This window comes from Hemicordylus capensis, chromosome 13 (assembly GCF_027244095.1).
Source record: "Hemicordylus capensis ecotype Gifberg chromosome 13, rHemCap1.1.pri, whole genome shotgun sequence".
Taxonomy (NCBI): domain Eukaryota; kingdom Metazoa; phylum Chordata; class Lepidosauria; order Squamata; family Cordylidae; genus Hemicordylus; species Hemicordylus capensis.
Genome location: NC_069669.1, coordinates 14,949,018 through 14,973,949, shown reverse-complemented (window position 1 = coordinate 14,973,949; position 24,932 = coordinate 14,949,018). Strand labels below are relative to the sequence as shown.

Genomic DNA, 24,932 nt, shown 5'->3' with positions numbered 1-24,932 from the left:
TGGAGTGGAAGAAGCTTGCATTGCCCAATGATTTGGACCACAATTTCAGAAGAGGATCTCCTGCTTGCCCTCCAGGGAAATATGCTTCATTTCCTGTCTCTAGACAGACACAAATCCTCGCCTTTGGCTCCCTTGCTGGCATTAAGCGTGACGAATGATCTTGTCCTCCTTGTTTGTCTTCTCTTCCAGTGTAACTCTGTAATTAACTTAATTACCAACAGCTTCTGGTTTTTATTTATTTATTTATTTATTTATTTATTTATTTATTTATTTAAATGGAACTTAGAATGGAAATTAAAGTTTGTACCCAGGTTTACAGACGGCTAACTAGAAGCGAACAATCAAGCTCCGATGCCAGGGCCTTGAGAATGTATGCTTTGCATATTCATGATCTTAATAGGGTTCAGGAGGTATCTTTGCAACTGATGAAAAGGATTAATTAAATCTCATTTGCATAGGCAGAGTTGCTTAACTGTTGGCATCCCGACAACACCGGAATGCCAAGAGAGCTTGAGGTCGGGGGCTAATGAAGGCGACTCTTTCTCACAGTCTTGGAAATTGAAGGTGATCGAAGTTCCCTCCAGCCCGTCCCCTGTTGTGATATGCAACTTTTTATTAATGCAGCATGTTGTTACATAGCAGGAGGTGGTTCCGGAGAGTGGGGAAGAGTAATCTTTTAGGAACACAGGCCTCATACTGCGTCAGACCCTCGGTCCATCTCGCTCAGTATTGTCTACATTGACTGGCAGTATCTTCTCCAAAGTTTCAGGCAGGGATCTTTCCCAGCCCTACCTGGAGATGCTGCCAGGGATTGAACCTGGGTCATTCTGCATGCAAAGCAAATGCTCTTCCACTGAGCTACGGCCTCTCCTTTGAAATAAACCTGGGAGGAACCTAGTTTTGGATTTGGGTAACAGTGGGGAAGTAACTTGCCTAGGGAGCAAGAGGTTGCTGGTTTGGATCCCCGCTGGTATGATTCCCATACCATGGGAAAGTAAATCTGGAGTAAATCTGGCTGATATGTGAACGCATATATATAGGAAACACCTATATTGGGCAGCAGCGATATAGGAAGATGCTGAAAGGCATCATCTCATACTGCGCCGGAGATGGCAATGGCCAACCCCTCCTGGATTCTATCAAAGACAACCACAGGGCTCTGTGGTCATCAGGAGTTGACATCGACTCAATGGCACACTTTACTTTACCTTGCCACAAGACCAGCTCTCCTCCCATTTTGAAATGGGACTGCTGAATTCAGGCCCTCAGAATCAGGCAAGTCTGAACTGAGTGTTCAGTGGCCAAGGAGTACACCGTCTGCCAGCCACGTCTGATGGAAGGTTTTCAAAATGTGTGCTTCTGCCTTGCATCATTGATACAGGGCACCACCGTTGTGTGCAGAGGTTTGATTTGATTTCCACTTCTTTGCACACAGCCCTGGGTCTGGAATTCTGGGCTGAAGGCTGAGAGAATAAATGGCTTCTACTCCTTCCCACTAGTTCTCAGATCCTTTCTCCGTTTGGATTTGCAGGGAGCAGGGGCAGGCTGTACGATCTGGCTCTCTGCAGAACCCTTTGGCAGCAACAACCAGCAGCTTCTCTGCACGTCTGCTTTCGCTGCTCAGTAAGCACACCTTGAGGAGGACGCGGTTCATCTTGCGGCCTGTACACCTTTCCGCCTTCAGGCTGATTTTTGCCTCTCCTGTTCCCAGCTGCCACTCCAGCGGAGAGAATTTAGCTCGAAACAGCTACGGTTAAACTTCTGTGGGCTGGTTTTCTCTGCGGCATTTATGAAATCGCTGGCTCATCAGAAGCAGAGAATTGTGTGTGTGTATATATATATATATTTTTTTTTTTTAAAGTAAAACAAACACAAAATGCCTCAATTTTTATTGGGGCTTGAACGGCTGCCCGGTACCTTCTGGCTTTTGCCACTGCCAAGCTAGTAAGAGAACAGGACTCCTTAATCAATCGGGAGAACTGGAGGCTGACTCACTGGCTTCATCCATCACTAGTGATGTAAATACAGTTTGGCCAGAGAGGCAGCTAAGAAGCTGGACTGCAGCTGTACAGACCCACAATGTCCAGCGTGGTTCCGCCCTTTTCTTTCTTCCCGCGACAGCACACTCCCATCAACTAAAGGACCCACCAAATAGGGTTCCTATTCCATCAACGCATATTTTGCCTTACATTTTAACATGCAAAAAAGTCAATTGAACCAAATTTAACCTGCCTTAATGGGTCATATGACTATCCCGATTTGAAGTTGGTGAGAGCTCACGAGATTTTTCCCACAACCGCCGTGTGGCAAGGAAGGCTGTGAGGATCAACTCCGTTCCTTGAGTTTTCATAGGTGAGAATGTACACCTGACAACAGTCGATTAATCCAGATTATGAAGATGGCAACATGTACGCCGTTAAATTACACACGCTATCTGTGATAGCGGGGGGCGTTAGGGGCTCATCCTAATAAGCCAGGGGGCACCAAAGAAGGCACAACTGCCTTTACATCCCAAGGAGAAAAACAACTCGGGTTGCTCCTGTATCTCCCGTGCTTCCTGCAGATTGGCCATTCATCAGGTAGAGCTGTGTAACACAGCTCTACCTGATGAATGGCCAGCCTGCAGGCAATGTGGCTCTCGGGTAGGGCGAGAGAGAGAGAAGCAACCCAAACTGCCTCCTTTCCACCCTCCTGGCACACTAAGACGAGCCGCTACCGAAAGTGGGGGGATCCCATAGGAGCAAGCTACGTTTTGAGAATTGGAATAGATGTTTAATCTGTTGGAAGAAGTCCCACAACCTTGGTTGGGGCTGCCAGGGATCCACCCGTGACCCACCTGGCTGTCAAATGGAATTCTGAGAGATGCTGATGGCACTGGAAATAGCCGCCAAGGTGTGTCCGCAGCAGCCGGATGCTGAGAAGGAGCTGCATCCATGCACAAGGGACGGGTAGGAAGGAGGCTGGTTGGCCAGCCAACCAACCAATGGGGAAGCAGGAGGGAAGGGGTGGGGCTACAAAGCAGATGGGAGGGGCTCCAGGAGGGTACGGGGAGTGGACCAGGTGATTTAACTCAACCTAGGGCTGTGCCAAGGAGGAAGGAGACGTGCCCCAGAGGGATAGCCTTGGCTCCTGGTGAGGAGCCAGGCTGAAGGACCAAGGCACCGGGAGGGAGGAGTACTCGGGTTATAGGAACATAGGAAACTGCCATATACTGAGTCAGACCATTGGTCTATCTAGCTCAGTATTGTCTTCACAGACTGGCAGCGGCTTCTCCAAGGTTGCAGGCAGGAGTCTCTCTCAGCCTGATCTTGGAGATGCTGCCAGGGAGGGAACTTGAAACCTTCCGCTCTTCCCAGAGCAGCTCCATCCCCTGAAGGGAGTATCTTGCAGTGCTCACACATCAAGTCTCCCATTCATATGCAACCAGGGCAGACCCTGCTTAGCTATGAGGACAAGTCATGCTTGCTACCACAAGACCAGCTCCCCTGATAGAACCCGCCTTCCCTCCCTGTGTGAGGCACTGTCGAGTGAGAAGTCCACAGCAAGCACATAGAAGCATCAGTGCGGCCCCATAGCAGGGCGAACCCTGATGAATGAACGATGTTCATTCTGGAACGAGGTATATCGATAAATATTTACCTTCCTTTACCTTTGCAGTATAAGTAGCAGATGGTGTGATCTTTATATTATCTGACAATATCTACAATAATTTTGGGTTGGGTTTTTTTTTGGGGGGGGGGGGGTCTGTTAAGAATATAAGAAGAGCATCCTGCTTCCTACGTCCAACCTCCCTGCTGCCCACAGTAGCCAAGCAGATGCTTCCGAGAAGCCTAGAACGAGGCTGCAAACGCAACAGCCCTACCCATTATTGCTCCCTAACAGCCACTATTCAGTGGCATCTGCTTTGGGGCACTCATCACAGCTATGCCTGAAATGTGTATCGGGAAGTGTTCATGGAATCCAGAGATCTGTTGTCCAGGTTGCTGTGGCTCCGTTTCTAAGCTGCCGTTCTTCCGCTTCTCCCAGTCAAACTGGCCAAGTTTCCTCTGTTCACCAACTCATCAAGAATTCCTCTTTCCTATAGTGTTGCTAAAACACACACACACACACACACACACACACACACACACACACACACAGAGTGATGCCAGAGCTGAGATCTCATTTGGTTCCCACTCGAGAGCAATTGATTAATGGCCAGACAGGCAGATCTTCACCTGCTGTAGGAGTCCCGATGTTTTATGATTCCTCTGCACATTGTTAATGTCCACCCCCCTCCATCCCTAAGCTTTTTTATTTCAGTACACCTCCCAATTACATTAACAGCTTCCATAAACACTGCCTCAATTAAATGAGTCTCCTTTTAATGAAGTCTACTTCCCCGATTTTGGTTTCGAAGTATCCTCAGCTTGTTGCCAGTGTTTATGGACCCGGGCTTTCCTCTCCTCCCTCTCTCTCGGCGGTTCCGCCACCCAGTTCTCTTCTCGCAGTTTCGCCGCCTCCTGTCTTCAAATGCGACCCATCTGGGTCTGTTCTTGGCAGGCACAAGTTGTATCTTGACCTAAAGGGTCCTCTCTCTCTCCCCCTCCCTCTCCATTAGCATGTCCGTTGGTTCGTTCGCAGCCCTTAACAAGGGAAACTTTTGCTTCCCTTTTCCCTGGGGCTAAATTGGCTCCCTTAAACGGTTTCCTCCTTGCCCTTAAAACTGGTGCTTGTTCTGATTTTCTCTCCTCTGAAAAGGGTAAAGTGTCAGCCGCTCTGAAAGGGCAGCTCTGTAATTTTGTCCCTTCCCCCTGTAATAACCTTTCACACCTTGGGCACGTGAGACCCGCTGTCCTCAAAGGGCACTGCCGAGGACAAGAACCAGATCTGAAGTGTGGCAGGAGCAGCGGGGGCTCGAAGTAGGAACCTTCCGGCCAGCACACTGGGGCCTCCTCGAGGGGTGGGCACCTTGGGACTTTGGGGCGAAGGGTGCCAAGGCCCAGTCCTGCCCTCTTTGGGGTTCCTGCATAGCTCCACCCCCAGGCCTTGGTTCTCCCTCACCTTGCACAAGAGGACCTTCGCTCCGTGTTAGAGAGTGCATGCTTCTTGGATGCAGAAGGTCAATGCCCATGGGGCGTGGTTTAAAAGGATCTCGGGTAGCAGAATTTGGAACGACCTCTCTGAATCGCTGGAAAGCTGCTGCCAGCCAGAGTGTACATGACTGGGCTAGACAGAAGGCCTTCTCGGCATCCCCGCAGAGGCTTCCTGGTTGGGTTGCAGGAGAGGCAGAGCCTTCTCTGTGCTTGCACCCAGGCTGTGCAACTCTCTCCTAGGGAGGGGAGCTGGCCTTGTAGCAAACATGAATGGTCCCCTTGGCTAAGTAGGGTCCACCTTCGTTTGCATTTGAATGGGAGACTATATGCAAGCAGTGGAAGGTTTTGGGGATGCTCTGGGAAGAACACTGGCATGCAGAAGGTCCCAGGTCCCCTCCCTGGCAGCATCTCCAAGACAGGGCTGAGAGAGATTCCTGCCTGCAACCTTGAAGAAGCCGCTGCCTGCCTGTGTAGATAATGCTGAGCTAGATGGACCAAGGGTCTGACTCAGTATATGGCAGCTTCCTATGTTTCTAGCTGCCTCTGGCCTGTCTGTTTTCCTGCCCACCTGCCCTCTCTCTGCAGCAGATCCTCTTCAGACAGATGCCTTTGTTTTGATGCTGGCCAACAAATGACTCTATTCAAGGCAGGCTTGTACAGCACAGGGCTGTGAGCCTGAGGCCAGGGACCTCTGAGACCCTGGGAAGGTCCCAGGGCCTGAACTAGGACTTGGCTTCTTGAGTCTGTCCATCTTCTTTATTTTTCTTGCTGTATGTAAAATGCTTTGGGAACTTTTGTGGGAAAGCGGTATATAGATCTTCTTTGCCGTCTGCCTCTGCTGGTCCAGCTCTGGCCATTGCTGGCCCTGGCCATGCCGGAGACCGAGGGAAGATTCACAGAGAGTACATCACGTGGCAACTGGGCGTAGGAGTCGCTTGTGTTGAAAAGGACTATATAGGGAGATGCTGTCAAGTGCTCCACTCGTAGGGTTTGAGCAGCAGCAGCATTTGCATTTCCATGCAAGCTGCTGCTTCACGTGGAATCATCCTAGACTGGAACCTGCACACAGGATCATGGGAAGGGTCAGGGAAGCTGCCTTGTACTGAGTCCCACCATTGGTCCATCTCACTCAGGATTGCCTACGCTGACTGGCAGCGGCTCTCCAAGCGGCTCTCCTACCTGGAGATGCTGCCAGGGAGTGAACCTGGGACCTTCTGCGTGAAAAGGCTCTTCCACTGAGCCTATGGCTCCATTTCCAAAAATAGCATAGGAAATTTCCTTCTACCAAGTCAGACCATTGATCCATTGAGCTCAGTATTGACTACACTGACTGGCAGCAGCTCTCCAAGTTTTCAAACAGGAGTCTCTCCCATCCCTACCTGGAGATGCTGCCAGATTGCAGAGCAAAGCAGATGCTCTTCCACGGAGCAATGGTCCCACCCAGTGTTCCCTCTAACAGAGATTCCCAGATGTTGTTGACTACAACTCCCAGAATCCCCGAGCAAAAGCCATTGCAGCTCGGGATTCTGGGAGCTCTAGGCAACAACATCTGGGAATCCCTGTTAGAGGGAACCCTGGTCCTATCCCCTTACCATCTCCCATCCAAACACAATCCAAGGCAGACCCTGCTTAGCAAAGAGGACAGTGCATGCTTGCTACCATAAGACCAGCTTTCCTGCACAGGTATGGATTCAGCCCCACAGCAAGGTGTGCTGGAGCGGAGAGGTGGAGAGATGAGCGACCCTTTGGGCTGTCGTCGTTGAGCTGTGTGTAGACGACAGGTTGTTTTTCCCTCCTTTATCATTCCTCCCTCTGATGAGGCCTTGGAAATGTTAATAGATTCCAAGTTGGGTTTCAGAACTGCGGCTCGCCTGCCTGGAGCTAAAAATAGAGCGTTGCAATGCGTGCAATCTTAAATCACCCTCATTGATCCGTCTTCTCGTGGGGCTGGGCCAGGAGGCCTGACTCCTCATCAAGGCGAGACCAGTTATTCCCGCAGCTGGTTGAGAAATCTGTTCCTCTCCTTCTCCTTCTCCCCTTTTGGACATCTCTTGTCTTTCATGCTAACCGATTTCTGGTTGGGACTAAGATGATTTACGTGGGGGCAAAAAGTGCGTGTGGATTTTAAGAGGGATCCAGGCTGGGATGTGATGGATACAACAAATATTTTGATGCCACTTTTCAACAAAAGTTCCCAAAGCGGTGTGCATAAATATAAATCAATGAAATGGCTCCCTGTCCACAACGGGCTCACCATCTAAGAAAGAGACATGAGCTAGACCCCAGCAACAGCCACCAAAGGGATGCAGTGCTGGGGATGGATGGGGTCAGTTGCTCTCCCCCTGCTCAGTAAAGAGAATTGCCACTTTTAAAAGCCGCTTCTTTGCTCAGTTAGCAGGGATAGCTCTGGACCTTCTGCAGGAGGAGATCCATCTGCAAAAGGAGTCTGTACACCTCATAGTGAAAAGAAGATAGATCCAGACGTAAATTGCAGGCCAGTCTGGAATTCTTGAGGCTTCCTATGTTGGTTTGCATAAGGATATAAGACGACTGCTGGGGCCGACTGTGTCTTATCAGTGGCTACTAATCCTGGTGCTATAGGCTGCCTCTGCATACCTGTTGCAGGGGATCAGTGGCAGGAGAGGGGACTTCCCTTCATCTCCAGGTTGTGTGGCTTGCCAAGGCATCTGGTGGGCCACTGTGTGAAACAGGGTTCTGCACTAGATAGGGCTTAGGTCTGATGCAGCAAGGCTGTTCTTCTCTTCTCCTGATAGGTCCATCTAGCTCAGCCTTGGGTCCCCACATGATGTTGGACTACAACTCCCATCCAAGTAGGGTTGCCATAGTCTGGCTTTACAAATCTGGGTGCCTAATGTGCATATTATGTAAACCCCTGCTAACTTGGCAAAGAGGCACCTTTTAACGTGGTGATTCTCTTTATTTAGCAGGGGGAGAGTAACTGGCCCTCTCCACCCCCAGCACAGGACCTCCAGTGACTGTTGCTGGTGTCTATCTTGTGTTTCTTTTTAGATTGTGAGCCCTTTGGGGACAGGGAGCCATCTTATTTATTTGTTATTTCTCTCTGTAAACCACCCTGAGCCATTTTTGGAAGGGTGGTATAGGAAACGAATTAATAATAATAATAATAATAATAATAATAATAATAATAATAATAATAATAAGCTTGAAAATTATTTCTGAGCAGAATAGTGACTGCACGTTTTGCTCCCAAATTCCGCTTCTACAAGGGCTAGAGCTTAGCTTTTGTTTATTGTTTTTAAATGAAAGCTGAAATCAGGCCGAATCTGGGTGAGATGCTGAAAATCCGGGTGGAACCCGAAATTCCGGGGTGTGTGGCAACTCTACATCAAAGGACACTTCTGAGCTTGAAAGACCAAGGGTCTGATGCAGTAGGATGAGACAGCCAGATGGCTTGGATGGGTCTGAAAAGGGGATTAGGCAAATGCATAGGTTTGTCAGTGACTATTTGCCATCGTGACTAAGCGGAGCCTCCCTGTTCAGAGGCACTATGTCTGAATAGTTGTGGCAGGACCCAGCAAGAGAGTCCTTCATGCCTTGCTTTTGGCCTTCACAGAAACTTCAGATCGGTCACTGTGGGAAGCCGGGCTCCAGACTAGATTCCCAACCTTGGGTCCCCAGAGGCTGTTCAACTACAACTCCCATCATCCCCAGCCACGGTGGTCAAAGGGTTTTGATCACTGGCAGTGAGCATGTTTGCCGAGTGTGTCTTTGTGTACCATCCTGAGCATCGTGGAGGATGACCAGGAGACACCTGTAATAAGAGAAAGGAGGGCTGGGTTGCCAGCGGAATGTATGATCTTCCTCCTCTCCCTCCCAGTCAAATTTTAGATTGTGCACTTTGGTGTGGGACACGGAGGGGGGGTGCGGGCAAGGATCTATTTCCATTTCAGGGCTACTCTTGCAGATGTTGCACTATAGTTCCCATCATCCCTGACTATTGGCCACTGGCTGGGGATGCTGGGAACTGTAGTCCCAAAACAGCTGGAGGGCCGAGATTTAGTAGCCCTGGTCTATTTTGTTGTTCAATAGCAGGAGTGGCCAACCTTGGACTACAACACCCAACACCCCCTGGTTGACTCATTTGCACTGGTTGACCCATATAAACCAAATCATGATCATTATTATCATTATCGTTTAGATTTTCCTTTTGAGGAAGGGCCGAGTGGCTTGCATAGCATTCCCTGCAGCCTGCCTCCCAGGTGCTGATCCAGTCCAAACCCCTTTAGTTTTCGAGAATGCTGCAGCGCCCGGTGCTCTCGGAATGTCCCAGGCATTTCCAGGTCCTTTGCAGTCCCACAGTCCACTGTGAGCTGAGAGACGAAATTGGCCGGAATTCTGCTCTCCTCCACTCTGGTACAATCGCCTCAGGAAACCCGTGGAGGTCCTGAAGATTGACAGCTGAGCTGTCTCTGTCGGTGAGGTGAGTGTTTCTGGGGCTGCGTTTCTGGCATTGCGTAGGGGGTGGAGAAACAGTGGCAAGGGGTCCCGTAGGGAAGAGATGAAACAGTAATGAGGGTGAGAAGAGGCAGGTGGTTGGATACACAGAGGCATGCCAGCGAATGGCTGTTGTACTATACAAGAGTCCGTATCCACAGAGACCAAGGTTGGCCCCACGCAGCTGTCAAGAGCAAATATTTGCGAGGGCACTGGTTTCTTCCCCACAGCAACGGAAAGGAGCAGAGGGGGTCATGCCTCTTTCCTGGACCTTCCCGTGAAAGCTCGGGGGTGTGCAAGGGGCAAAGATTTCACGGAGGAGAGAGAGGAGGGAGCAAGCAAAAAGCATCCAGCCTGCTCTCTTGACATGGGGACGGATGCATCCTGGGCCAGAAAGCAAGCAATTTCCCGGCCTATCTGATCCGTTGTTGCTGCGCGTCACTATAGTGACCGCAGAGTGAGAGGCAAGTCAGCGCATATGGACTGTCAGAAGCTCTCAGCATTAAGGATGTGGAAAGCCCCCAGAGGAATGTTGCTAGGCTCCGAAAACTCTCTTCAGTTTTGCTTGAAATTCGGAAGATGTTTTGCCCGAGGAGGAATCTCCAGGTTGGCTGGGGTTCGCCTGAGGCAGCTGTGGAATAGAAGCCGGAAGCCAGAAACCATACTAGGGCCAGAGCAAACCAGAGCCAAGGAAGGCTGCTGCTGGTTCGCAAAGCCCCAGCTTGAACAGGAAGTCTTGACAGCCCTTTCTGTTGAGGAGAGCCAATAGCCTACCAGTATTGGCGAAGTCACTCCAATACTGGGCAGCTCTTTACTACCTAGGGCAGGGGTGGGACAAGGTGGCCCTCCAGATGATGTTGAACTCCAACGCCCACAGGGACATAGGAGGCTGCCTTCTACCGAGTCAGACCCTTGGTCCGTCTAGCTCAGTATTATCTGCACAGACTGGCAGCGGCTTCTCCGAGGTTGCAAGCAGGAGTCTCTCACTCCTATCTGGAGATGCTGCCAGGGAGGGACCTTGGAATCTTCTGCATGCAGGTGCTCTTCCCAGAGTGTCCCCATCCCCTAAGGGAATATCTTCACACATGTGCTCTCCCATTCCAATGCAAACTGGTGCAGACTCTGCTTAGCAACAAGGACTTGTGGTAGCCATGCTTGCTAGCATAAGACCAGCTCTCCATTGTGGTTCAAAATGCGCTGAGGTAGTCCAAAAACAGATGGGGGGGCAGGTTTGCCCACTCCTGACCTAGGGAGATGTCCCAACCTGTCGCCCTGGTGGGGTCACCACACGGTGAAGCTGTGCCCAGAGTCCCAGGTAGGCTTGTCTGGCCCCCACACGGAGGCAGCTGATCCCTCACTCACCTCTGCATAGCACTGGGGAGGGCCCTTAAAGGGAAGCGAAGCTGTACGAAACCCCAGTGACATTGTGGAAAGCATGCAAGGAATGCTGGGAAGTGTAGCCCTCCCCAGCACTTTCCCCACTGAGCCAGCAGCTCCATGTCTCATAGCAGTGAGTTCCATACACTAATTCAATACTCTGTGAAGGACTACACTCTCTTGCCAGGTTTGGAATGACGGCCAGTTGGCTTAATGGGGTAGCTTTGAGTTTTGGCATTGTATGAAAAGGAGAACAATTCTGCTGTCTGCATTCGTTTTGTAATCTATAGACCTCCGTCTTGTCCTTTCCCTCCTCCCGCTAGGTAAGTTGTCTTATTTCCCCCCTAAGCTTAAAGGCTCCAAACATTTTAGCCTTGCCTCATCAGATTTTGGCCCATGCCCCCTTTGCCCAAGGGCTTATCTGGGACACAGACTGGTCTATTGTGGAAATATTCCTTGAATTACCATTCCCCGCCATCCGCCAGACCCACAAAGGATTGGAGTGAACAAAAACTCTCCCATGAACTTGTATGTGGAGCGACATTTTTTGCCGGAACCTGGGCATGCTTTGAGCTTCTTCAGTGCCATTTCTTTTGTTGCCGGAAGACCTGCCGTCTGACCCTTTTGTGGGCCTGCATTGAATCCCCTGAGCCGGCTGTGCCTGCGTCGTGTTTTCAACCTTGCTCGCCACTGGCGTTTCACTCCCTAAAGCACGGACATGAAAGCTGGGGTTTTCTTTGGGCTGCCTCTACTCATGCTGTTCGTAGTAATTCCGGCTTCGTCTGTACTTTTCTGTATGCCGCCGGGGTCCTTGATCAGGCTGCCTGTAGGGTTAGCGTTGTGGCTGTAGCAGGGACCATGTTACAGCCAGTGTTGCAAGGGGAGTTCTAAGGAATGCCTCAGCCCAAGGGTACTCAACTTTGGGTCCCCAGATGTTGTTGGACTACAATGCCCATCATTCCCAACCACAATGGAATATGGCACCTTAAAGGCTAATGAATTTCATGGCTCTGGTCTGGAGGTTCCCAACCTTGGGTCCCCAGATGTTGGACTACAGTTTCTAACCTCTCTTTGGCCGGTAGTGATGTGCACAGAACTTGTTTGCCCGGTTCGGTTCAAATCTGGACCAGATTTGAATCGACCCACTCCGGTTCCGTGTTTGGCCAAAGTATACCCGAACCAGCCTGTGAAACTGGTTCTTAGATGATTCATGGAGGACAGGTCTATCAATAGCTACTAGTCTTGAAGGCTGTAGGCTACCTCCTCTGAATACCAGTTGCAGGGGGGCAACAGCAGGAGAGAGGATATGCCTTCATCTTGTGGTTGTGGGCTTCCCAGAGGCATCAGGTGGGGCACCATGGGAAACAGGGTGCTGGCGTAGACGGACCTTGGGCCTGATCCAGCAAGGCTGTTCCTATGTTCTTACAATGGGTGCTGTAGTCCAGCCACACCTGGGTTTGAGAACCCCTGCCTCAGCCAGTCTTGTGGGGAAATGAGCCACATTTGATGTTGTGTTGGGTTTAGATTCTCTGTTATATGAGCATAAAAGCAGAGGGAGAAATTGGCCAGCAGTTATGTTGACAGAATCTATGGTGGGCTGAAGCTTCTGCTCCCTTGCGGTGACCTTGGTGCAAGGGACAGAGCCTGGATTTCCATCTGTGCTCCAATCCGAGACCCCGATTCGGAGATAGTTTATCAGGCCGTTTCCAGAGAGCTGCTTCTGAGTGCCAGGAGGCAAGAGATGTGGAAAATATGCCGCCTGCCTCTATTTCTTCCGAGGGGATCTTTTCCTGAGGAATCGCTTGTCGTTCATAATGAAGGCCCACTAATGGCTTCTTGTCGACGCAGATAACCACGGGGGAACAGAGCTTCTGTGTGCCACCACCCAGCCCCTCTTCCCCCAGCCTGGTCTCCGCTCCCCTTCCAAACAAGTCTAACCTTTTGCAAGGAGGCTTGTCAGAATTGTTTGGAGATCCGGAGAGGAGTGCAGCTGCTTCTGAACTCCCGTGCCTGCTGGGCCTGCCCTTGAAAAAAAGCCGAGAAACACTTTTGGGCAGATGTGAGTCTTTGCAAGACAATGGGTTGCTTAGCAACTGGATCACCATGAGGTGATCAGAGGGGTGATGTTTTCTTCTCAGGCTCAGCCGGGGTTGCCGACTGGATTCAAACATTGATTCCACAACACACCCCTCCGCCACCTCGGCAGCACTGCAGAACAGGGAGAGCCGGGGTCTCCGCAGACGGAACATGGGTGGAGCCTGGATTGTTCTGGAAGGTCAGGGGCGGAGCCAGAGCAGTACCTTGTGGATTATGGGTAGAGGCTGACGGAATCTGGAGGGTTGGGTGTTGTTTTTTTAGCTTTTTGGATTTCAATACTGGTCTACCTGACAGGAAACCTGTTAAATTCCAGCTGGGTAGCCATTTTAAGGAAAACCAAGCCAGTTGGGAATTCTGGTCAGCTTTGACCCATTTTGGAGCCTGTGTATGGTAGTAGATAGTGTGTTATACTGTGGCCGGGGTGAGCTGGGTTCAACCCCCTAGACAGCTATGAAGCACAGTGACTTTAGGCCAATTACTGCCCTACCTCACGGGGTAGTTGTGCAGGCTGGAGATATCATATTCTGATCTCCTTGGAGAAAGAATGAGATAAAATAGTAGGAAACAGAAATTTGGGGTTGAAATGGATTTAGACTCAAGTCTGCCCCTGAATTCGAATGGGCTTGGAGGGGGAGATGTTATAATCAATGAATTCACAGATTCACACACACCGCACATCGTAAGTCAGTTCCTTGGGTATTTGACAGTCCTATTTCATGTCATGGTTTTCTTCGGAGGAATCCTGGGAAATTTAGTAAAATTTCCTGAAGAATCCTGGGAAATTTAGTAAAATCTCTTTTTTGGGTTACAGAATATAGACAAATGTTGATTCAATTTTTAAATTAATTAATTGTAATTAATTTTAAACTTTTTTGGTCATTGGCCGTAAAGAAAGTAAGTAAAGTAAATTTTTAATTAAACACAACTTAATTGTGAAAATATTTTATTTCTGCCCTGTTTTTAAACCTGTTAGTTTGATATGTTTCTTCTAGGTTTAATTTACTGTTTTATGTTTGGATCCGCAGTTGTTTGATATGGTAATCTGAATAATCAATAAAATTCCTGGCATAACAGATTTCGGCAACACAGCTTTAATTTCTCTCAAGTGAATGCTGCTCCAGATGTGATTGCAAGTTGTCCATACAAAGCTGTGTTATGAAAGATCTAGCTTGGATTTATGTCCTAGCAAAGAAATCTGTATATCCCAGGACTTGGGGCGAGGGGAGAAGGTAGAATAGGCCTGCTAGATTCAGCAGTTGATTCTACTTTATGGGTTCACACCCATGTTCTGTTCTGGGTATCACAAGTTGGGAAGGATACTGACTAATCAGAAAAGAAGATGATAGCAAGCTCTATGATGAAAGAGTAAGCACATTGGGCGTGTTTGGCCAGAAGAGACACTACATATAGTGGAGAGAAAGCTCCCCATATGTTACCTGAAGTCAGTTGGAGAAAATTTGGAATATAGATGTGATTAACAACAGCCTAAATTGCCTAAAGGAAATTGGAGGATGAGGGCGAACAATTGCTTATGTTAGCAGGTAGGACAGGAGGCCACGGGAGAAGAGCTAACGGTCTTGAATGCCTGGAAAGTGTGCCTAGGTTAATTGTGATATACAACTTCTGATATACAAGAACAGATTGTAAATGAGGTTTACCCAAGGAGGCATCCGGTTCTCCATTGGTTTAGCTGAGCAGACGCCATGTTTCTCTTTAGCTAGTTCTGTGGAATCAAAAAGCTGAGGTTGGAGGTATGTCAGAAGGTTTGGTAGACGTGTATAAAATGGTGCAACCCTACTGGGACTGTCCCACTTCAGTATGCAGGCAGGGGGTCACGGGTTTGAATATTCTTCCATAATAATATGGAATGGAATTGTATAACCCGTGCCACACCACCAAAAACCCACTTTGTTCCAGTAGAAAGTGATCATTTCTGGAAACTTCTCTGATATACTCTTTCTCTCCTTCCAGGAAGGAGAATTAAAATATATGCCTCTGCCATTTCGCATTCTGAAATGGTTCAATCCCAGAGGACCTGAGATTTTTGGGGTTTTTAAACATGTAAATTGGCTCTGACAGGTCAGTTGCTCTCTGGGGCCTTCTGATGCCGAATATGAAGTCAACCATATTTTGGAGCATTATTAATGAGCATTGATTTGTTGGGGGATATAGGCAACATCTAAGCTCCCATTCTGGGAGGTCCCATAAAATGCCTTTGAAGTTCTGGGCTTGGCTAAGGGCTATTTGGGAACCCAAGACTCTAGTCTTGGAGACAAATTGCAACTACCACCAGTGAGCTTATGTTGCTTGGATGGTTAAGCATGGATGCAACCACTACATTCCCTGGCATCCCATAGGTCAGTGAAGCCAATGTATATTGATGACTAACGCCTCTTTCCAGTTGATTCTGTTGCACTGGATAGCGTTTGATTAGCTTTTTGAACTTGATGTTCCTTACCGTAAATAAAGATTCCATTTTATTTAAGAAATTTCCCCATTGGAGCAAATGTGTAGCATAAATAAATAAGGCCAATTTTGCCAGTCTGGGCAGTTTTAAAAGGGAGTTAAACAAATGCATGGAGGAGAGGGTGATCAGCAGCTCCTAGCCTTGGTAGCGATATACTTCCATCAGGATCAGAGGTGCTAGACCCCAGAACACCAGGTGCTAGGGAGCACCAAGGGAGGAGTGGATGCCCAAGTTCCCCCACTTTCGGGCTTCTTGAGTGTTCCTGGTTGGCTGCTGCATGAAGCAAGATGCTGGACTAGATGGGCCTTGGGCCTGATCCAACAAGGCTCTTCTCATGGTCTAATGAAGTGCGAGTAACTTGTGCTTTCTGTCCCCAGGGAGGGAAGCATCTTTAAGACGTTTGGTATGGGGAAGAATGTTTGGGTCACCTTTCTGCCTTTGCATTCTGTCCCTATTTTCAGATGATAGTGCCCCGCTGACCCTTGAATAACGAGAGAAACTCGGATTTTCTCTTACAGAATGTGTCTTTTTCTAGTGCACTTGGAATTGACCAGAACGGAAGTCACAGACATTCATTGGAAGCAAGAGACACCCCTTCCCACAGCGAACAAGGAACCAAACCAAAGAAAACTTCAAACCAAAACCCAACTGTAGGTTTTTGTTTTTTTTGGTGATTTGTTTTTTTTTCTAAAATCCATGATTAAAACCTGGTACAAACAGGTGAATATATAGATATATTTCTTTGAGTAGATGTAATATTTTCCTCTCTCTTTCTCTCTCTCATTATACAGCAAACATTTGCAAATATAGAATTTCTTTTCTCTCTGTACAATAGAATGGCATCAGTTTTACAATATACGACTTTGTGACAGGCTCTTGTACACCCCAGAAAATGCACAAATGGGACCTTCAGGCGGTTAATAGTCTAAACTGGAAGACTCCATTTGCAAAAGGCCCAAAGGGTTATCTTTTTGTGTTTTGTTTTTTAAAAAATCCTTCTGCTATCTTTTTCTGATTGACCTTTTGTTGCTGTTTGTGTTGGTCTTACTTTTTGGTTACTGAAAGGAAGAAGATGACAAAACTGTACACAGAATCCACAAAAACCAGAGAATAAGGAGTCATGCGGTGCAGTCCTGACTATTCCTCCCCACTCCTTTCGTTTTCTGACTGGCTCTCTCTTTCTTTTTGTTCCTCTCTCATTTCCTTTTTTTTTTTTAATTCGATTTTCTGACTTTTTTACAAAACGAAAGCAAAAAAAGAAAAGAAAACGTTTCTTTGTGTTGTTTTTTTACACTCCACAGTTTACTTTGTTTTTAAGCATCTTGGGTTTTGTTTTTTTGTTTTCCTTTTCAAATTTGGTGTGCATCCCCACAAATGAGAGATGAAACCCCTCCCCACTCTCTGATCCGTTCGATAGAATAACGATAGATTCTCGTCCGTTATTTGTTTTCGAAAGTCAAGTCTGGATTTAAAAATAGCTGCTGCTGTTTTCTCGGGTTTTGTTTTCCATTTGGTCCAGTGTTAAGTCACGAGCTGTTTTTGAGGACTCAAGACTTGTGTTGGGCAGATACCCCCTTCCAGTAGTCTAAGATGTCGTGAAGATCCTCGTCTTTGGCAAACTGGACCTTTTTGCGCAGGGCGTGGCCAGCGGCCATGTACTCCTCCTCGTCTTTGTGCCGCTTTCGGTTCAATTTGAAGCGCTCCCAGATGCTGTGGGAAGGCTTACACGTGTATTCGGGGCTGGAGGTGTAACTCAGGTTATGGTACTGGGGGGAAAGCTGCGAATAGGCCAAGTCTCTGGGCCGGGGCCTGGTCAAAGGTTCCAAGATGGAGGGCTTGCGCCCCCCCATGCTGTCGTGCTGCTCCCCCTGATGGGACCCTGGGTAAGAGTGCCGGTGCTCGCTGTACTGTCGGATCTTCTCGGCCTCGGCCCGCAGGATAGCGGCCGCCGGCGTCACAGTGAGAATGGTGTCTGTGGTCGGGGACGTCTTCTCGATATATTTGGCTTCGGATTTGTGGCCTGAGCCCTCGGAGCGGAAGGACCTGGGGCTCCGTATGGAGCCGCTGGAAGAAGTGCTGGAGCGCTTTGGGGGGACCTCCATGCTGTGGTGCCTCTGCAGCGGGTGGTTGTAGCTCTCCTTGTAGACTGGGGCCAGGAAGCTGTGCTTACCAGGGATCTGTTCGGATAAGAGCACCAGCTGAGGCTCAGCAGTGGACACCACCCCCGATTTCACTCCCTGGAAGGAAGTAGACTCTGATTTCAAGGCATCGATGCAGTTGTTGATGATCTGGTTCACCTTGTCCACCTCTTTCGTGATGGTGGAGATCTCTGCCACGGAGCTCTGGCTGTCGGGTGGCAAGGGCAACTCGCACTCCCTTCTTTCGGGCTGCTCCCCCGTCCGCACCTCCATGTAGTTGCCCTTGGTGGCCTTGGGGGTCTCGCTGCTGTCGATCAGCTTGTATTGCTCGACCTCCCCGACAGAAGGAAGATATGGGATGCGGGTCATGGTCTCGCCGCCCAGCATCTGACCTTGAGACAGCTGGGAGATGCTGGTCGTCTCCATCTCCGGCCCGTATTTCAGCTCAATGATGGTCTTCTTCATGTTGACGGCAGCTTTCTTGTGCTTCTCCTCCTGCTGGCGCTTCTTCCGGAGGCAGTAGTACACCACCCCGAGAACAATCACCATGCCAAAGAGGCAGCCCAAGATCGTCATGATGTAGTGAGTGGCCGTGGACGGGCTGGGTGTCGGCTCTCCTTTGCTTGCTTTGTTTAGGTTGATGGTGAGGCAAGTGTAGTTGTATTTGGAGACTCGGTTGGTGGATGTCACGCAGTACGTGTAGTCTTCGTTGGGACCCAGGTCCCGGAGCTCGATGTCTTCTTTCGCCTTCAAGAGCTTGGTGTATGTGTTAGACCGGCCGTTCTTAAACTGCGCCAAGGTGTACATCTTGCTGAAGGGCGCTGGGATCTGCACGCTCACGATGGCCGAGTTGTGGGTCATGTGCTTCAGTTTCATGGTGGGATACATCTCGATCACGGGGGTGTGCAGCGACACCTGCGGCGTGGTGCCGTCCCCAGAGAAGCACTCTTCCTCCGGGCATGGACCATCGGTAGGAGCTGTGGTCACTGGGCTCTTGGGTGGGATGAGATAAGGCGGCATGGTGTAGGGCCCGCCTGTGCAGAGGGATGAGAGCATGCCCAGGGCATTGCGGTAACCACTTCGGCCTTGGCCCAAAAGGTAGTAGCCGGAATAATCCGGAGGGGAATCACATTGCATGCGGTCATAAGTGCGTGTCATGTTGGTGAAGCCCTCAAGCCACTGGAGGAAGCCCAGGAGCTCACAGGAACAATAGAAGGGGTTGCTGTAAAGCTCGCAGACTGAGAGTTTGTTCAGGCCCCGGAACGTGTTGCTGTCCAGCCTCTGGATCCTGTTCATGGACAAGTCAATGTTCACAATGTTGGGGCACTCCCCGAAGGCATTGGGGGTGACGGTCTCAATGAGGTTGGCCTGGAGGTAGAGGTACTCCAGCTTCCCCAAGCCGCGGAGGATTCCCTCCGTCAGGTTCCTCAGCCGGTTGTAGCCAAGCTGCAGCACCTGCAGGTTGTACTGTCCTGAGAAGGCACCATCCTCGATGTAGGAAATCTCGTTCTTGGTCAGATTGAGGTATGTGAGGTTACTGAAGCGGCTGAGGGAGGAGAACTGGACGCTTTTGATCTTGTTGTCGTTCAGCCGCAAGTCCAAAATGGTGCTGTTGATTTGCTGGGGGATGGACTCGTACGGGGGCTGGTTCTGGCTGCAGATGGCCAACCACACAAAGCCCTTTTCCCCCTCGATCAACCAGCAGTCCGCCTGCACCTCGCCCATGTACAGGAGAGACACGGCTGCCACACACGCGCACAGTGCTGATGTCATGGCCCAGCTATGGCCTGCCATTTGGAACTGGAAGGGCCACGCAGAGATAGGGATGATATCCCTTATCTGCCAGAAGGGGGGAAGGGATGGTTTGTCTTACGGCACAACCCCGCCTCGGGCTAATGTTTCTTGGGAAGCTTTGCCCTTCTCTCCTTTCTCTCCATGGCTCCGAACCATGAAGAAGCATCCAATAGAAGAAAGGAAAACTATGTGTTCAATGTCACCCTCTTCTGGTGCCACCAGCAAATGCCTTAATGAAGGGTCTCCTGGGAAGTTGGTTCTACTGCCATTTTTACTGGGCCCGCTTGGAAGTCACGTAGGATGGAGACAGATCTGGGCAGAAGACAGGATCCGGCTCAGAGACTAGCTTTTCTCTCCTTCTCGGCATTGCCTCTTCCTGTTTTCTTCTCCACTTCCGCCTCCACTTCAGTGCTGGGCTCTTTCTCCATTTTTCCTGTTCTCTGAGTGTCTGTCCCTCACGTTGCCCACGTCGGGTCACTGGACTCTCCTGCCAACAAAAAAAAACCCAACGTTGACATTTAATGGTATTTCTTAAAGCAGAAAAGCTCTCTAGACCAGCATGCTTTTTTGGCTGTTAATTCCAGGAGTCGAAAATCAGTTCACTAGCACTTACTGTGGAGTGATGGTAGCTCAAATTCCTTAACTCCTATCTTGGGGTTATTTGCTACCCCGGAAGCACATCTCTTGCAAGCTGATAACTCTGTACTTTGCCCTCATAAGAAACCACCACTTTGCTACACAATATATCCAAAATAGTAGAGCAGATAATATTTATCGTTTGTTTTCCTGTGACTAAAAATACAAATTAAATACAAATTTATCCCAAACGCAACTGACATTTGCATGTGGAATGAATTTGTGCTCCAATCAGTGTATGTAATAAACCCCAGTTTATTTTCAATGAGATAAGTGTGGGTTCCGATATGAAAACAACACATTTTGTTAAAAAATATTCCTATAAAGGAGCCAGCACTTGTCTTGCGTAGATGTACATGGCTTAGGGTGAGATTTTATTGCAGCCTTTTATTCCCCATACAAAAATCTTCTCCATGTACAACTCCATCCCCATTTTAATCATCTACCTGCTAGTTCTAGGATGATGAATAACTTTCATTTTGTTGCTTACAACCCATTGATTTCTTGGTGTGTGTGGGGGGGGGGGGGCTTGAGTATCCAAACCCAGATGGAGTGAACAGAAGCATCTCTATCTTACAGGCTCAAACTGGTTCAACACTCCCAACTGTAAAAGCTGTTTGATAGTGGAATGGTTTGCCTCCTGCCATGATGTCGTCTCCCTTCGCTGGAGGTTTTCAAAAAACCTAGAAGGCCACCTCTCTCTCAGTGACACTGTAGCCGTTGCCTACACTGTGCAGGCGGGTGGATAAAAAGACGTCAAAAGGTACCTCCCAACTCTAAATTGTAGGATTCTATTATTTTTTCTCAGGGTACCATAGGAATTGCATTTGTGGGAACGGGAGGTCTCACAATCTCTATCAAACCAACTTCATGGAATTGCAATTCCCAGGATTTTTTTTAGTTTTGTGTAGGGACGGGGGAATCTATGATAGTTAAACAGAAAAGAAACCGACTCAAGTTCATAGAGTAGCTTCCTCTAGGAGTGCATATTTGACAGGTTAATGAGGTCCTGGGGGGAGCGGAAGAGAAGCAAAGTCTCTAAAAGCAAGCAAGGCCCAAACAACGGTCCAGATGGGAGCAGAGAGGTCTGGCATGCTGAGATAATGATATGCAGGTTCTGACACCCATTTTGTAATTTGTTTTATACTCTGGAATGAGTTGTTTCATAGGGGGAGATTGATGGACTTGGAGCATAGAGCCAAATTCACATTCAGAGGCAGGGAGAAGGAGAGGGGGATAGGAACATAGGAAGCTGCCGTATACTGAATCAGACCCTTGGTCTATCTAGCTCAGTATTGTCTACACAGACTGGCAGCGGCTTCTCCAAGGTTGCAGGCAGGCGTCTCTCTCAGCCCTATCTTGGGAGATAACTTGGGACTTTCTACATGCAAGCATGCATGTGCTCTTCTCAGAGCAGCCAGAATCCCTGAAGGGGAATATTTTACAGTGCTCAAACATGTGGTCTCCCATTCAAATGCAAACCGAGGCCATAGGAAAGGGGACAATTCATGCTTGCTACCACAAGACCAGCTTTCTTGATTGATTGATTTGATTTGATTTGATTTGATTGAATTTATATACTGCCTAGTATAAAAATCTTAACAAGGTCTGCACAGCAATCACGCCCCCCACAGGTAAGGCATGGGGGTGCCTCAAACTAGGCAGTAGGCCACAGGAAACCTATTCCCAACCTGCCACTGTGTCAGGTTTGGGAACTTTGAGTCTGCTCTTTGCTACGCTAGAGCGCCACCACTGGAGGTGGCCATTGGGTGGCATTACAGCTGCCATTCACTCGAGATTTGGTGGCACCACTTTAACCACTTAGCGAGTCCCTGAATATCTCACCTTTCCAAAGCAGCTGGAAAAAAGACACAATTCATATACGGTAAATACAGGATTTGTTTTTTTAAAAAGAAGAATGTGGCTGGTGTGGGGAGGAGGCTTTGGAGAGGAGAGTCTGGTGGCTGTGAGCGTGAATGGCCCCCTTGACTAAGCAGGGCCTACCTTGGTTTGCATTTGGACAGGCAGCTACAAATGAGGGCTGTAAGTTCTTAGGAACGGGATGTAGCTCAGTGGGAGAGCATCTGCTTTGCATGCAGAAGGTCCCAGGTTCAATCCCCGACATCCTCAGGCAGGGTAGCAAAATCTAGAAGAGCCCAGTCAGTGTACTGAGCTGGATGGACCAACAGTCTAATTCAGGGGAGGAGAGCTGGTCTTGTGGCCGGAAGCATGAATTGTCCCCTTTGCTAAGCAGGATCTGCCCTGGTTTGCATTTGAATGGGAGACTGTAAGATATTCCCCTGAGGGGATGGGGTATTATTTCAGTGGAAGAGCATCTGCTTGCAGAAGGTTCCAAGTTCCCTCCCTGGCAGCATCTCCAAGGTAGGGCTGGGAGAGACTCCTGCCTGCAACCTTGGAGAAGCCATTGCCAGTCTGTGTAGACAGTACTGAACTGGATGGACGGTCCATAAGGCAGTTTCCTATGACTGTCAATAGGCCAAGTGCTGGCTTAAGACCTGAGGGGTCATTCCTGTGCTCTGGGGATGGGGCTGAGTATCTGCTTTGCACGCACAAGGTCCCAGGTTCAATCCCTGGCAACGTCTCCAGGTAGGGCCCCAAAAAGAAAGATCCCTGCCTGAAGCCTTGGAGAACTGCTGCCAGTCGGTGTGGACAATACTGAACCAGACGGACCACGAGTCGGACTCTGCAGACGGCAGCTCCCAGGGTTCCTATGATCCTTTCTATCTTGTCTGCCCCTTGGTTGGTTTCTCGGAGATCCTCTTTCCCCGTCGCCCCGGGTCAGTTTATCAATAAATGAAGGAGGCGGCTCCTCTCACAAGAAGAGAGCAGCTAGGGCACACCAGCGATCCATTACAAATGATAAATGTTTAATCATGCAAAGAGATGGGCGAAGGGGGGAAATTTGGCTTGCAGGCACCAAATGCTCAAGTGAGCCAGGGCGATTCATTATGTGTAAAATAATCAGAGGAGACATCTCTAAGATGGCATAGCAAACATTTATTAATGATGAAGTCTCCACTAAATGGCTAAACGTCCATTTCGTAGATGTCAGGTGCGGAAGGCATGCTCCCAGGCAGGCTCTCTTTCTCCCTCTCTCCCTCTCGCTTTCCTCCCCGGCTCGGTTTCCATTCCTTGGCTGGGTGAGTCGCATTGCTGCAGAGTTTAAAAAAACAGAGGGGGCCCTCCATGCAAAATTGGAATGCATTCCCCATTCAAAGTTAGGAAGAGAACATCGGAAGCTGCCGTATACTGAGTCAGACCCTTGGTCCATCCAGCTCAGTATTGTCTACACAGACTGGCAGCGGCTTCTCCAAGGTTGCAAGCAGGAGTCTCTCCTAGCCCTATCTTGGAGATGCTGCCAGGGAGGGAACTTGGAACCTTCTGCATGCAAGCAGGCAGGTCCTGTTCCCAGAGCAACCCCATCCCATAAGGGGAATAGCTTAGGGTGCTCACACATGCAGTCTCCCATTCAAATGCAAATCAAGGTCGATCCTGCTTAGCAGAGGGGGCAGTTCATGCTCGCTACCACAAGATCAGCTGTCCTCCCTAATTCCTGTGCTAGGGTCATGCATGCACTCCAGAAGTGGAGAGGAGAGCTGTTCTTGTGGTAGCAAGCATGATTTGCCCCCTTAGCTAAGCAGGGTCTGCCCTGGTTGCATATGAATGGGAGACTCCATGTGCGAGCACTGGAAGATATTCCCCCTCAGGGGATGGAGCCGCTCTGGGAAGAGCATCTAGGTTCCAAGTTCCCTCCCTGGCAGCATCTCCAAGATAGTGCTGAGAAAGGTCTGCAAACTTGGAGAAGCCGCTGCCAGTCTGGGTAGACGATGCTGAGCTAAATGGACCATGGTCTGACTCAGTATGTGGCAGCTTCCTATGTTCCTAATTCGGCTTCTGCATAGCTATGCATCCATCCGTATGCACCAAACTTTCCCCCTTTTATTACTTGCAGAGCGAGATAATGAGGTCTCCCCAGCCAATTTCTCTAGCTTTCCTAGCTGTTTGTTCTTTAAAGAAGTGAAGCAAAAGTGGGTGAAAGACTGGGAGAGGCGAAAGTGATCAAGGGACGCCAGCATCCCAACGTTTGATGACCGGCTGAGGGAGCCAGGGAGTCTCTGGAAGGCAGGGCTTCGCAATCTCAGTCCTCCTGCAGGTGTTGGACTACAATTCCCATCATCCCTGCCACTGTGGTTGGGGATGATGGGCATTGTAGTCCAACAACAGTGTGCAGTCCTGTCGTAAGGGAACACAAATCTTGAGCTAAGAACATAAAACAAGTGCTGCTGGATCAGACCAATGGTCTGGGTTCTGTTTCTAACACTGGCCAACCAGTTGCCTGTGAGAAGCCCACAAGTAGGCCTTGGGAGCCACCACCCTTCCCTGCTGATACTTCCCTCCAGCTGGTATAGAAAAGATATACTACCTCTGAATATGGAAGTTCCACATCAGCATAACAAAGCAGCAACAACAACAACAAAACCCTGACTGCAGATTGGCCGAATGGAAAGTGATTTAATTTATGAAAAGAACCTTGCATGTAATTCAGTTCTGATCTTAAATAAGTACCAGGCGCTGGTCAATAATCCCACTCCTTTTGCACCCGCCGGCTGAAAGGGAGCATGTTTATTCCTTCCTGAGCCAGTGGGGAGGGCCCTCCTGCACGTGTTTGACGCCAGGAGCCTGAAGCTGGCAGAGGGGCTGTGCTACGCAGCGAAACCCATCGCAGGGAGTGGCTCGTGTTCCCTCGTGATTTGCTTACCAGCCGTGCTCCCACTTCTCTTATTCCTGCCGATGTGTGTCACCTCATGGCACTGAGCTTATGAAGATTTAACAAGATCACAACCCACAGGT

The 24,932-nt window shown here is 49.2% G+C and overlaps 1 protein-coding gene and 1 long non-coding RNA gene across 8 annotated transcripts in view; one reads left to right on the top strand and one right to left on the bottom strand.

The window, feature by feature from the left end:
• LOC128336471 (uncharacterized) overlaps positions 1-24,932 on the top strand; it is a 47,034-nt gene that overhangs the window by 9,555 nt on the left and 12,547 nt on the right. Inside the window, exons 1-3 of one of the 2 annotated variants that reach the window (XR_008311982.1) lie at positions 13,068-13,203; positions 16,011-16,142; positions 20,640-20,823. This is a non-coding gene — a long non-coding RNA (uncharacterized LOC128336471). Of the gene's footprint in view, positions 1-13,067; positions 13,204-16,010; positions 16,143-20,639; positions 20,824-24,932 lie in introns of those variants that run through there. The other variant, XR_008311981.1, reaches the window with a different exon arrangement.
• The window catches only part of ELFN1 (extracellular leucine rich repeat and fibronectin type III domain containing 1), a 282,167-nt gene continuing 273,358 nt past the window's right edge, over positions 16,124-24,932 (bottom strand). For all 6 annotated transcript variants that reach the window (XM_053276162.1, XM_053276166.1, XM_053276165.1 and 3 more), the window contains one exon: positions 16,124-19,911. In XM_053276162.1, coding sequence (XP_053132137.1) covers positions 17,040-19,424 — 2,385 coding nt within the window. In that variant the 5' untranslated portion in view covers positions 19,425-19,911 and the 3' untranslated portion in view covers positions 16,124-17,039. The remainder of the gene's footprint in view (positions 19,912-24,932) is intronic.